Source organism: Bos indicus x Bos taurus, chromosome 2 (assembly GCF_003369695.1).
Source record: "Bos indicus x Bos taurus breed Angus x Brahman F1 hybrid chromosome 2, Bos_hybrid_MaternalHap_v2.0, whole genome shotgun sequence".
In the NCBI taxonomy this organism is placed as follows: domain Eukaryota; kingdom Metazoa; phylum Chordata; class Mammalia; order Artiodactyla; family Bovidae; genus Bos; species Bos indicus x Bos taurus.
This window is the reverse complement of record NC_040077.1, coordinates 27125956-27140811: the sequence shown is the minus strand read 5'-3', so window position 1 is coordinate 27140811 and position 14856 is coordinate 27125956. Positions and strand designations below refer to the sequence as shown.

Below are 14856 nucleotides of genomic sequence, written 5' to 3'. Positions count from 1 at the left end.
CTTTTTATGATCCCTATTTACACACAAGGACTTAAAGCTTGGAGAGTTTAAGAAACGTGTGACACAGATAATGAATTTCAGGATTGAATTCATCCTGTGTCATTGTAAGGCGTAAGATCATATTCAGAAAAGGCCTTGGTGATGATACTAACTTAGGAAACAGAGTTGTTAAGTCGGTAGGTCTTGAAGTCCTGAAGTGGGTATCCCGCTTTATCTCAATTTTATGACTTTCAACAAATAACCTGGCCTCCCTTAATTTCCTCTTCTGTTATATGGAGTAACAGGACATGCTCCTTTGTGTGTGTGGGGAGGGTGGGTACAGGAGTGCATATTAAATGAGATAATATATGTAAATACATTAACACATCAGGTGCTGAAAAAAATGTTGGTTCACAAGTTTTTTTCAATTCAGTTGAAAATGAAGTCAATTACTTCTCTCGGGGAAGAGAGGAAAGATATTGGTATTCTTATAAAATAGTCCATTAGTGATAATTTGTTACAAAGATCTGACTATTGTTTGCAGATGTCACCCAGTGGCAGTGTCATTGCAAAGACCCCTTCTGATGGTAAAAGAAAGAGGGAAAGAAAAAAATAGAAGCCTTGTGGAACATTCCTACTCCTCCTTAGGCATCATCCTATAACCGCAAATAGTGGCTCTGAAATCGCTCTGACTTTGAGCCTGATTTTTAGGATAGTATTTTAGTAGCCTGGGGCGTTCCTGGTGGCTCAGATGGTAAAGAATCTTCCTGTAATGCAGGAGACCTGGGTTCACTCCCTAGGTCAGGAAGATCCCCTGGATTTGAGAATGGCAACCCACTCCAGTATCTTGCCTGGAGAAGTCCATAGACAGAGGAGCCTGGTAGGTTGCAGTCCATGGAGTCACAAACAGCTGGACATGACTGAGTGACTAACAGTTTCAGCCTGCAGAGGAACTAGTAGAGCACCCTGGTTGGATATAAATAGACGTTTTCAGATTGCCCAGGTTTTAATTCTGGCTCTATCACCTATCATCTGGGTGAATTAGGAATTTCGTGCTCAGTCCCTAAGTTGAGTCTGACTCTTTGCGACCCTGTGGACTGTAGCCTGCCAGGCTCCTCTGTCCATGGGATTTCCCAGGCAAGAATACTGGAGTGGGTTGCCATTTTCTCATCCAGGGGATCTTCCCCACCCAGTGGGGAACCTGAGTCTCTTGCAGTGGCAGGTGGATTCTTTACCACTGTGCCACCTGAAAAGTCCATATCTTCCCTCCCAGTGTGTAGTGTATTTAAGATGGAAATAAAACCTACCTCATATAATTTCTGTGAGGTACTTGTATAATAACCCAAATTATTTCTTTTCTCAAAGACCAATTAAGTGAGGGTCAGAGAAACTGAGTTCTTTCAAGGTCAAGCAGGGCACAAAGTGGGGCTTGTAGATTCAGACACAGACCCTCTGAGGTCAATGCCTACACGTTCCTGCTCTGCTGCCCTGCTCCTCCTAGGGGCAAAAGTCAGATTCTCTTCCTGAAAGTGTACTAAGATTTCTTGCAAAACAAACAGACCAAAAAAAAAAAAAAACCCAAAAAACTCAACTGAGATTTAATTTACATGCAATAATAAGCACACATTTTAAGTATATATTTTGATCAATTTTGTTATAAGTATACACCATGCAGCCTCTACCAAAATCAAAATGTACCTATTTTTATCACACTAAAAGATGCCTTGTACCTGTTTACAGTCCTTTCCCCAAGACAGTCCCAAGGTAACATTGATTTGCTTTTTTTTCAATCTAGATTATTTTGTCTTTTCTGGACTTTCCTATAATTGGGAGCATACAGTAGGTCCTCTCTTATGCCTGGTTTTGTGCCAGGCTTTGGATGCATAGAAATTCTGACATCCTTTGATCTAGTTCTCCCATTCTGCGGCTGCCAGGTGCAGCCCAAGTCATTTGGAGGCAAAATCTCTGTGCCATCTTGCTCTCAGTAGGGGCACCGATCTGTCCTCTCCTTTCCATCAAAGCCTACACTGGCTGTATCCTTTCGGTTTATCAATACAACGGGCTTGCTATTTGACGGCCAACTATACATAGGAGAAAAATAGCTTCATATTTCTTGGTTCTCTCTTTGTGCTGCTTGGGTCAGGGCAGAGCAAGCCTTTTGTTAAATTGAGATACTGTTCACAAGACTATGGAGTATCTGAGCTGTGTTCCTAAAGGCCAGCAGGGAATCTGAACTATACCCCAACCGCAAGAGGAGCACACAGGGAATGAATGAGCAGGGTTCTGAAGTCATCCATCACTTAACTTCTCTGAGCCTCCGGTGGTTCATCTGTAAAATGAAGAGCCTGAAAAGACTGTCTTTAAGGGTCTTCTACCTCTGGCATGCTCTCTCTCTCACCTGTTCTAAATGCCTTCTTATCCTTGCTTACTTTATTCCCCTAATACTTTACAGACATGAAATGGAAATTGGAATGAAAATGACTGGGAAAAAAGCAGATCATGTAATGATTACAGTGCAAATAAATATGTTGGCTTTAATCCCATGGAGAAATTGAAACAGTATTAGGGATATGAGTGCAATTGCCAAATGCAGGAATCAGATGGGATGCTTTATTTCTGGGACTCCTGGGAAAATGACACCCACACTTGTCCTCCCTTGTTTTTCCCTCCAGCTGTCTTGTCAGTGCCTGGGCCTGGGTCTCAGAGGGCATGAAGTCTGCAGGGGACCTGCATCAGTGAGTACTCACAGCCCAGCCTTGCTCCAACCCCAAAGGGAGTCATAAATATTTAAAGCGGGCGTACTACAAATACTCCCGTGCAAATTTGCACTGAGTAGATATGCTGTAATACACTATTTTATTTCCTCAGAAAATAATTTGGAAGGTAGATATAAATCCTAATACTAGGCTTGTGTGTCTTTTATGTTCTATTTCCAGAAAACTTGGCAAAGCAATTGAGTTGGAAGCAATAAAACCAGCTCATCAAGTCCTGAGTGCACATGAAAAAAAGAGAAAATCAGTGAGTCAAAATATTTCTTTTCTGCCCTGTTAAAGCAAGATTTCTGTCTTTGGCTCAAGAGCTAGGTAATCGAAAAGTGATACTAAGTTTTAGGAATTTTATCATAAAAATAAACACAAATCCAAAGATTTATGTATGAGGATGTTTGTTAAAGCCTTGTTTATAGTCGTGAAAAAATGGAAACATTTTCATCTTCCAAAAATAAATTAGGATAAATTCAAGCAATGGAATGTACCCATTAAAAATCTTTTGGAAGAATTTAATGGTATGGGGATATAGTGCTAAATTAAAAAAGAAAGTGAGCAAATCTAACAATGTAACTTCAATTTTGTAAAATAAATGTGTGTATATATGCATAGGAAAAAAACTAGATGCACCTTCCCAGAATGATTATCTCTAGATAGTGGAATTAGAGGCTATTTTTATTTAATTTTTTGGTATTTTTTTGTATTTACATTGCTTTTCAATAAATAAGTATTCCTTTAGTAAATAGAATTATAAACACAATTTTAAGAGGAAATGCTTTTTTATACTTTTCAGCTTGGGATTAGGTTAAAGCAATAATAGGTATTGCTATAGATATCAAATAGCCTTAAAACTGAAGAAAAATGAACAATACTTTCAGGGCACCTGGTCATCTGTATGGCCTATGTACTTTTCCTTCCAGAACAGTTTCATTTGCGCTCCTTTTCCTTTTATTTGTGCATCATATAGTCAGTAAGTACTTCAAAATATATTTCCAGGCAACATACTGCTGCTACTGCTAAGTCACTTCAGTCGTGTCCAACTCTGTGTGACCCTATGGACGGCAGCCTACCAGGCTCCCCCGTCCCTGGGATTCTCCAGGCAAGAACACTGGAGTGGGTTGCCATTTCCTTCTCCAATGCATGAAAGTTAAAAGTGAAAGTGAAGTCGCTCAGTCATGTCTGACTCTTAGCGACCCCATGGACTGCAGCCTACCAGGCTCCTCCGTCCACAGGATTTTCCAGGCAAGAGTACTGGAGTGGGGTGCCATTAAGGGGTATTTAATGAACGCTGCTTAGCTCTAATAGAGATGGTGTCACTGTCTGGTAAGGTGAGAAGTTCAGAGCAGTAGTAGTAGGTCTTTGCAAAAGGTAGGGGCAGTAGCTAAGCGGAGTTTTAAGTGACCACAGCCAGAGAAAGCCAGTCTTAAAGGTGGTAAGTCCGTAGGATGAGGGGATTTATGAAAGCCCTGATGGAAGAGAAATGATACTGAAAAATTCTTATTTGAACTCATGAAACTAAGTCAGGAAATGGAATCAATGTTGGGTGAACATCCATGTATTTTTACTAGAATGGATGCCCTCCTTAGGGCTAGGATGATGGGGCAGTTTACAGTAGTTACCAGAAAGTAATATAATCTGCCTTTGCAAATCATCATAATAGAAATCAAACACTAGTCTATATTTCATTAATTACAAAATATTTTCATACCACATAATAATATGATAATCACCAGAATTTCCTTAGTACTTACTAAATCAGACACAGTGCTATGATTCTTATCCCATTGCTTTAGATAATTAATATCATGGTCCCCACACTGCTGGTTCAGTTCGTAATTGTTTCATATTTGCCCATCCCTATTGCACCCCTGGGCTTCCCTGGTGGCTTAGTGATAAAGAAGTTGCCTGCCAATTCAAGAGGCGGAGGTTCAGTCCCTGGGTTTAGAAGATCCCCCTGGAGAAGGAAATGGCACCCCATTGCAGTATCCTTGCCTGGGAGATCCCATGGACCTCTAGAGGAGCCTGGTGGGCTACATGGGGTTGCAAAGAGTCAGACACGACTGAGTGACTAAACAACATTGCCCCCCAATCACCCTATCACATTTTCTCACAAAAGATTTGAATTTTTTAAGTGAACTCAATCTGCATTTCAGCCACAGAAAGTCAAAAGTGGCACAATGCATAAAATTATTTTAATCGTATTTGTTACAATAAAACACATAATCCAAGTTTAATGAACTGATAAGAAAAAATAAAAGTACAGTGTTGCTAGATCTCAATGTGGTTGAGTGATGGCTGGTCTAAGGGTTTAGAGGAAAGGTCTATGGTTCAGGTAAAAGGTTTTGCCCTCACTTAAATCTGGTCTCCTTACGAGGCTGCCTAGGTCCATTTTCATCGGCTTTATTACTGTTCCACTGGCTATTGTAAAGTAGGAGAAAAAGTTAATTATGATGAAGGATTCAATCTCTTTAAAATTAAAGCAGTATTCACTTCAGAAATTATAAGACACTTAGCTAAGTTACCGCTGAAGGACTTTTACCATTTCTCAGGGTGTTAAAGTGTGGGCTGCACAGAATGAAGCAGAAAAGGAAGTGATAGGATGGGACGTGATATTAGGTTATACAAGTTCCTTCTCCACTCCACACAGATTGTGCCCATTTATGGTTTTTTTTTAATATAACTAAATATTAGAAATGATTATCTTACCAACCAAATGCATTCATACTAAATCCTGTAATAAGATTCTTGACCCGAGGAAAAGAGAGTTGGCTACTTTCTCAGGAAATATGTCCACTGTAAGGTTTTTACATTTCTATTGCTTATGATACGTTATACTATAATTAATAAGCCAGCACCATGACTCAACAAGAAGACAGCAAGATTTTTTTTCCCTTTTTCCCCCTTGATAGCTTGAAAACGAAGTTGAGAAGACAGCAAATCTTGTCATTAGCAACTGGAATCAACAAATTAAGGCAAGTATACACAAATGTCATTTGTGTAAACTCAATATTGAGGATTGAAGCTTTTGGCATTTGCACAAATGTGATCTTTTTTTTTTTCTGAAGTGAAAATGTTCAATCACGTCAGACTCTTTGCAACCCCATGGGCTGTAGCCTGCCAGGCTCCTCTATCCATGGAATTCTCTAAGCAAGGCTACTGGAGTGGATTGCCATTCCCTTCTCCAGGGGATCTTCCCATCCCAGATATTGAACCTGGGTCTCCAGCATTGCAGGAAGATTCTTTCCCATCTGAGCCACAAGGGAAGCCCCGTGCATTTTCATGTCAGTATTTGTAAGTGCTAACTGAAGAGAAGAATGTTTTCCTCATCCGAGTTATTATATAGATATGTCCATGGAAATCCCATGGAAAGAGGAGCCTGGAGGGGTACAGTCCATGGGGTTGCAAGAGACTAACACAACTTAATGACTAAACAACAACAACAAATCTTTCAACTAAATCTATAGAGGAGCAAAACTCCAAATATGGCTTTCATTTATAGCTAATAAGTAGCTTTTATTGTATGTCAAGTGCTATATATATTTATGTATTGAATCATCACAAAAACCAACCAATGTGGTATATGACTACGTGTTGTCCCATTTTATAGATGGGTGGGGAAATGTAGACACAGAGGTTAATAATCTTCTAAGGTTACAAAACTGGTTAATAGTTGAACCAAGTAACCTGGGCTCCAGGTTACTGACCTTAACCATTACCTACACTGACTGCCTCTCTGTATAATTTGTAACTTAGGGCATGATATGAATACTGAGTTTTGGTCTTGTCTTTTATAGAAAGTCATTTGTGACCTGTTTCTCCAGTGAGAGGAGCATGGTTGAGGGATGGGTAAAGCTGTGTAAAGGGGAATGCCTGTATTGATTCCATGAATATGTATGACCTACTTCTTGTGCAGCACGCTGCACTAAGACATGGTCCTTGTTTCATGTAATTTAAAGTATACTAGCTAGATATTAATAACATGTGTGCAGGAAATAGTGAATGACTTCTAAGGAGAGAAGTTATGATCTGATGTGAGAATTTAGGGCATCGTTATATGGTCGTAAGCAGAGAGAATCACAGATGGTGCCCATATGTATGTACAGAAGATTATTCTAGAACAATCTAGTTTAGAAGGAATTCATTTTGAGTGGGAAAGACTAGAAGCCAGGGCAGAGGGAATCTGCTCAGAAAACCCAATGATCCCCTTTGAGAAGACCTGGACTCCCAAAGTTGAAATTCTCCTTTTTCATCTCTAAAGTACTGGTGCCCCAAAAGATCCTTCTTTCTCAAGTAGACACTCATGAGTGCCAAATAAGGGGAGACACCTTCAGAAACTGGGGGCCCCATTTCAGCCCTCAATGTTGCCTCTGAAGCTGCTGCTGGAATCGAGGGCTCCTTAAGTCAAGGACATTATTTATAAATGTTTGAGAAAAGTGAATTTCTATACTGACAATAGTAATCCCGGTAAAAAGATGCTCATGAGAACCACTTTTATAGTAAATATGTGAACATCCCATAAACAGTGTCCAGTCACTTGTTTCCAAGTTTGCTCTTGATTTATGAGCTTTCTCAAACAGTTTGTTTTTAAAGAATTCATTCTTAAATATTCAGCTTTCATGAAAATTTTGATATAATAGATGGGAAGAGAAACCATTTTCAGTAGCTGTCACTGCTTTCAGGAACAACAACAAAAAACCTTATTTCCCAGTTTCCACCAAGTAATTTTTCTAAGTAAAACGATTTTATTTTTATGAAGATTGACAGAGAAATTAGAGAACATAAGATGCTTGTGCTATAATAATTTTCTCTCCAGTTACAATTCAAGGGATTCAGCATGTCTTCATTCAGTAATGAAGCATAGTCTGTTTTGGAGATGCAAGGGAAAAGCCTTAAAGTACCAAATGTCCTTGCCTCCTGCTCTCGTTTATCAGCAGGCATGTGACCAACAGAAGGTGGGGGGAGGCAGGCTCTCTAGGCTGCTTGTTCCTTGAATTCCCTTTTATAGAGGTTTCGCGTGTTTAGAGACATTCAGAAGGCTTTGCTTCTGACTTCCTAGGGAAAGAGAGACGTAGATTTTCCCCTTCGTTATCTGGTTTTACAGGCCTTGCAACTTGAGGTGAAACACCATACAGCCTTTTCAATCAACCCGGTTCCTGAACAGGCTGAATCCAACTCAAACCAGATTCTATTGATTTATCTCTGGAACATCCCGAGCTGGGGCTGTATGCAACAGAGAACAATCACTTAAATTATAATCCATGCCGAGGTTGGAGGCATCAGCAGAGGAGGGGGACTTTAAATGCTCTTCCTTCCCAACTCCTCCCTCCACCTCCCTGCTGCAAATTCAGGGCAATTCGCAGGATGTCAGGCAGATGCCCAGCTCTCAAGCCAGGGCATCAGGGAGCAAAATTTCCCTTTTGCTCTAAGTTTTAGGAGAGCATCTTAAAATGACCTCAATTATGGTTTGTAGACTTAGCCTTCAATGATTTAACAAAATACATGTCCCTCTTGAATGAACTCAATGCAATGAAAAAATATACAATGGTTCTCAAGGAAAAATATTAGCCACTGTGGTGTTTTAGCAGATTTTGGGGTGAGGGCAGAAATGAAGAACTAAAAATACACGATCATTCAAGCTAGCACGTGAATATAACTTGTTCCAGAACAGAAGAGTTTCTCTCTTGACACCAGTTTCTGATCCTTCTTTGCTTTTCTTGTATGTTTTTGACTCTAGGCCAAGAAGAAATTGATGGTTAGCACCAAGAAACATGAAGCACTTTTCCATCTTGTAGAAAGCTCCAAGCAGATTACAACAGAGAAGGAGAAGCAGAAGGTAACATCTCATGGACAGCTGAATGCATGTGGCTTAGAGATGGATGGGCTTCCTGCCGTTAGCTGTGAACACAGGAGAATTGGCTGACTCCACGTCTGTATGGGGTCTCTGCAGAGCTGTAGTGTGGCAGAGTATGAGATGGGATCCAAAGTTATTCCTGGTCTCCACATATTTTTGAAAGGTATTATCAACAGATGACAAAGCAAACCAGTGTCCAATGTTTTTGATAAGGATCCCTATTAAACACCCCAAATAAGCTCATACCCCAAATAAATAAGATATACATATGCATAATATATAATGTACTTTACCTATCCTGTATATCCTATATATACTTTTATATTATATTGTTACAAACCTTATAAAACATAAAAAAGTAGAAATATTTGAAGCATGTGGTAAAAATGAAATAATATTTTCAGTGATTAGTTGATCATGATGACTTCATATAGTCATTCAATGACATACACAAATAAAATATACATGTGGGACAAGGTTCAGCCTTAACCCCAGTGAAATATAAATTCGTATTTCTAGTATGTCCTCTTATGTCAAGTTTTTGGTCAGCTTCTTATCAGCTCTCATTAGATTATGCCAGTTTTCACCTTTTCACACCGGTGATGATCCAGCCGTCATCCAGAGCAAGAGAAAGCAGGAGCTCTGACGTTTTCCTGTGGCTTTCTTGCATTTGTATTAGTATTTCCTGTGGCTTTCTTGTGCTTGCATTGTTAACATCAGTCTATAGCTTCACAGCAGAAATCTGCATAAAGCATGTGTCAATTTTGTGTATGAACCTAACTGAAGCTAGATGAGGACTTCCCTGGCAATTCAGTGGTTAAGACTTCGAGCTTCCACTGCAGAGGACTCGTGTTCAATCCCTGGTCAGGGAACTAAGATTCCAAATGTTGAGTGGTGAGACCAAAAATATAAATTAATAAATAAATAAAGCTAGATAATACATCTGCAAATCCATATGATCCAGACTCCTTATGACGGACACATGTACGTAGATACTGAGTGAAGAAATGTGTGTAAGGACCCACATCAGCATCTCATGTTGTAAAATTTCCACTCTCCCTCCAGAAAACTTCAGAATCTTCAACTGTCCATGCGTGGGCACCAGTATCAATTCATATATTGAATAAGAGCAAGCTTGAACACTCTTTTTATGCATAAATGAACACAAATATTATTGGGATACTAATTATCTTACACACCCCTTGTGGTGTGTGTCCCAGACTGGAAACCTCTGAAATAGTCAATATCTTCCCCTAAAGATGGGCTCCCTCTACGAAAATGCAGGCCACACACTGCAACCCAAAACATCCTTAAAAGAAGACAAGAATTGTCATCACCGAGTAACTCTATCTCACCTGAGAAACTATTAGCTGAAAAACTTAAATTCATTGTTAGCAAGATTTTACAAGGTTCTTGGTGTCAAGCTTCACAGTTTGAAATGATCATAATAACAAGGATTAAATAATGAGACAGCTTCCAAGAAGGAGGCAAAACCAAAGTAGGTTAAAAACCTAAGCTCTGGGACCCTGCTGTAGGCATTCGGGGCCCTCATTAGAAGCTATTCTTCATTGACGTCAGGGAATAACAAGGGAAAAGCATGGGCAGCTAAGTGTTGAATTTCTGCTTCCTTCCCTCATTAGCCGATTTCCTGGGAGACAGAAGTCTGTGATCCTCCCCCTACCTTTCTCCAGCTGGTCCTGTTAACTATAGCCCTTAGCTATCACTACATCACAGACCCCTACCGCCTTCATCACTTTATCTGGTAGCTTTCTCATTTTTAGTCCCAAGGCTAAACACCTAAGGTGGCGTTCATCTTTGCCTTTCACAGAGTCCTGTCCATGATCTCCTGCCTGGCCTGGCCTGGTTTGGTGCTTCTTGCTTTCCTGCTCAGCAATCCTTACTCTCCCCAGAAGCTGATCTACATCTTCACTCTTCTCACTACTCAGTCTCCATCATCCACTCTCGGCAGACCATCTCACCTACAGCGTCACAGAGAACACAGCGGTCAGCATGGCCACCTGCCTACTGAAGTGCAGTGGGACAGGCCAGTTTTCCATCCTGTGTTATGACTCCCATCCCCGCCTCCTCTCAGTGACCCTTCCCTTGATTAGTCCCTTCTCTCCTGGATCTCAGACAGATTCCTCTCTAAGAGTTGCTTCCCACCAGCCTTCTCAACTTCCCTCTATCTTGGGAGAGTAGAGAGAGTCAGGGAGACACCCTCCATGACCATAGTCCTGTTCCTCTCCACATATCATCTCTTTATTTATTTATGTTTTTACTTTTTGCCTGTGCTGTGCAGCATGTGGGATCTTAGTCCCCACCCCTGCCCAGGGATTGAACCCATGCCTCCTGCAATGGAAGCTCAGAGTCTTAACCATTGGACCACCAGGGAAGTCCCTCTTTCTTTTACAATAAGATTCATTGTGCTCTGTCTCCACTTCCTCATCTGTTCACTTCTCAAAGCAACAACCAAGATTTCCCCACCAATTTGCTAGGAATGTTCTTACCTTAAATACAAAGTGGTCCTTGTTGCTAAAGCTAGTGGGTGCTTTCCAGTTCTGACTTTATTTAATTTCTTAGAAGCGTTAATCAGCATTGAATTTCCCCTTTTAGAAATATTCTCAACCTCAGTAAATCTTACTCTTTTGGTTTCCCTGACAGTTTTTTCTTAAGCTCCTTTATGGACTTCCCTTGTTCTGCCTGAACTGTCCATATTGCTGTGTCTGATGATATCCCTCCTGGGCCTCATCCTGTTTTATTTGGCTTGTATCTCGAGTCTGACACAGTACTCTCAATATCAAGTGCTCAATAACAACAGGTACTCGACAATATTTTCTCAAGGCTCCATCTACTATGTCTCTGCTGACGATACCCCAGTTTATATCTCCAAACCAAACAGTTTCTAAACTGAACTCTGGCACTTCAAAAAAACTCAATATCCAAAATCAAAACCATCTCTTCCCTCTACCAAAAGTATTTTTTATGCCTCTGTTTTTTATATCTTTGAATATTACCATCCACCATATCCTCCCAATTCTAAGTCCTAACCTAAATGCTCTTGAATTTATCTGCACATATTTCTCTCCACAGCCACTGCTCTCTCCCAGGCCACTGTCTTCACTACTTGGGTTACTCCGATTGACAGACTAGTGTCTTGGCTTTCAGTGTTGCGTCTCCTTATCTATTCCATATACAAGCCAGGCTCACTTTTCTGGAACTTGAATCTGAGTGTGTCATTCTCCTTTAAAAAGCCTAAAAATATACTCAGGTGACCTCAGAATAAAGAACAACTCCTCTATGTGGCTCTTTGAGTCTGACTTGATTCTGGCCTAACTCTTCAGCACTTTCACTTGCTGTTCTTCCTCTCAAACTGTGTGCTCCAACCTCACCAAAAATATGTTTTTGATATCATGTCAAGCTATTTTGCCTAACAAATTCCTACTTTCATTTTAGGTTTATTCACACAGGGGTCACTCTGTGATACCTGACTACTTCTCTCATCCTGGGATCTATCACACGGAATAGCGATGGTCTGTGTTGGTCCTTTTCCCGACTAGAAAAGGAGCCTATCTATTCCTTTATCTACTCCCAGTGTCTAGTACATGACACAGTTTATGGCGTCAAGAAATGTTGATGAATGAATGAATGGATGAGATGTTTGTTCCAAGAGAAAGAAAAGAGCAAAGAAAAAGTATTTAATCTGACAAATTTAAGAAAAGTTTCGAAAATTTTCTTGAATTAGAATATATGGGTCTCCATTTTTCTGTATCTATTTGGGGTTATTTGCTGTAAGTTTGCTGAGCAGAAACTTCTAGTCAATAACTATATAGTGCAGGATGATAAACGTGAGTTGTCACCTCCAAAGTGACTCCATTCTTATTGCTAGGGCTTGGGCACACTCAACAAGAACCAGAGAACAATAGCTTGGCCAAGTATAGCGTGGTACACATTCAAGTTTTTCTCTGTAGCATTATTAGGCTAAAATTCACAAGCTCATGTCTCTGTAGATACATGGCTCATTACACTTGATGTGCAAAACCAACCATGTCCTGAGTAGACCATACATCAGAGCTGAGGGACAGTTGAATGGCCAGCATGTGAACTGGAATAATGAAGTGAGTGGTGTTAACATTCAGCATTTTGGATGAATGTTCATTACTGAAATGTTAGTCAAAATGTCCTTAAACATAAAGAGGGGCGTTCTTAAAAACATTTATCTCTATCCTTGAAACTCTTAAACTGCTTAAACCAGAGGGATTCTTGGTGCTCCTGAACTGTGATTTGGGGACCATTTGCATCAGAATCATCTGAGGAGGCAATGAAAATTCAGATTTCCCAATCCTGCTACAGAACTACCGAATCAATATTGCTACTTGTGGGACCCTGAAAATTTCCAAGAATGTCTGGTCCTTCCTAGGCATATTAAAGTCTAAGAATCCTTCATATAATGCAACTTCTTCCTTTCCCAAAGATGTGAGATTTTGAGAATTCAGTTCAAGCTATCCTGGTCCAGAGGGTTTTGTATTACTTTGATTTTCACCATCAGAATGGCCAGTTTGGGTGATTGACCAGGGGGCTCTTTGTCAAGGTGCAGATCACTGGGAATCAGGATCCCTGATTGGAAACGAGATTTCCCATTCGACAAATGTAGGAAAGCATTTGTCAAGCTGTCCGTAACTTACAGTGAACAATGGCATGTATCAGGTTCTTTGCAAAGAGTCAGACACACCTGAGTGACTGAACAACCACAGGCTGTTCACTAGTAATAGTAATGCTCACTTGTCTTCGAGTGCTATGCCATTGACAAATTTTGAGCAGTGTGCCTTGTCCCTTACCTGCATCACCTGCTGGACTCCTCAAGACAACACAGTGGGGATTCCCCTGTGGTGGTTCAGCGGATAAGACTCTGTGCTTCCAGTGCAGGGGGAGCAGGTTCAATCCCTGGTTGGGAAACTAAGATTTTTCCGTGCCATGCAGTGTGGCCAAAAGCAAAAAAAAAAAAAACAGAAAACAGAAAACAAACAATACAATGAAGTGGGAGCATCGCTATGCCCATCACAAAGATGAGAAAACTGTGTCTTATGAAGTTTAAGTAACTCACCGGCAGTTAGAACCAGGACTCTAATCCTGAAGTTTGATTCCAGAGTTATACTGCAGAGTTTACATAGTGAAAGTGAAGTGACAGAATGTTCCAGACCTAATGCTAGTTCTACAAATTATCTAATTGTACAAATCTCTACCTGTGCCAGTAAGAAATGCCGAGGACTAAAGAATTTACTAAAGAAGAGTACAAGAATCACCAGTAGATTACAGTCTGGAGTTGCAACTTCCTGATCTGAACTTGCTTCTCCTCACCTGTCATTTGGCCTCATCCCTCATCTGATGCGGAGAAGGCAATGGCACCCCACTCCAGTACTCTTGCCTGGAGAATCCCATGGACGGAGGAGCCTGGTAGGCTGCAGTCCATGGGGTCACTAAGAGTCGGACATGACTGAGTGACTTCACTTTCACTTTTCACTTTCATGCATTGGAGAAGGAAATGGCAACCCACTCCAGTGTTCTTGCCTGGAGAATCCCAAGGACTGGGGAGTCTGGTGGGCTGCCGTCTCTGGGGTCGCACAGAGTTGGACACGACTGAAGCGACTTAGTAGCAGCAGCAGCAGCAGGTCATCTGATGAAAGCAGATATATCACATCATATTTAAGGACCTTGATTTCCTCATAGAAAAATTGAAGGAATCCTATTGAAAGGGCCTGAGGCTTCCTTTCAGTTCTGACATCCCTGTTTTCTGAGAAAGATGTTTGATTTCGTCATCTATTGTTACTGTTTGTGACTTTAGCTGGGACATGAGAAACTCATCATGGGGATGCATGTAATTCTTTCTCTGGAATTACCAAAGGCTTTCATAAATGTGTTCCTGAATATATGACCCTGATGTTTTACTTTAGCTCCTCAATAAACTGAAAAAATCAACTGAGAAGTTATCAAAAGAAGATGAAAATTACTACCAAAAAAACGTGGCAAGCTGTTCTACCAGACTGAAATGGGAGAACACACTGGAAAATTGCTTCCAGGTAAGTTATGCATTCGTGGTTTTTTGTTTTTCTTTTTCCAAGGAGGCTTTGTGTGGGAGAGAAATCACTGCTCCTAGGCACCCTTCAAGGGCTATGAGAAAAACATTTAACCTCTCAGTCTCCATCCATCTCACCCTCCTCTCTACCTCACACCAGTGGGGGATAATTGTGGTTCTTACTGTATGGC

The 14856-nt window shown here is 40.6% G+C and overlaps 1 protein-coding gene across 4 annotated transcripts in view; it reads left to right on the top strand.

Moving 5' to 3' along the window:
• Positions 1-14856, top strand: part of NOSTRIN (nitric oxide synthase trafficking) — a 63128-nt gene that overhangs the window by 24631 nt on the left and 23641 nt on the right. For 3 of the 4 annotated variants that reach the window (XM_027558463.1, XM_027558478.1, XM_027558456.1), the window contains 5 exons: positions 2652-2714; positions 2916-2997; positions 5654-5716; positions 8479-8577; positions 14544-14669. In XM_027558463.1, coding sequence (XP_027414264.1) covers positions 2652-2714; positions 2916-2997; positions 5654-5716; positions 8479-8577; positions 14544-14669 — 433 coding nt within the window. The remainder of the gene's footprint in view (positions 1-2651; positions 2715-2915; positions 2998-5653; positions 5717-8478; positions 8578-14543; positions 14670-14856) is intronic. The other variant, XM_027558470.1, reaches the window with a different exon arrangement.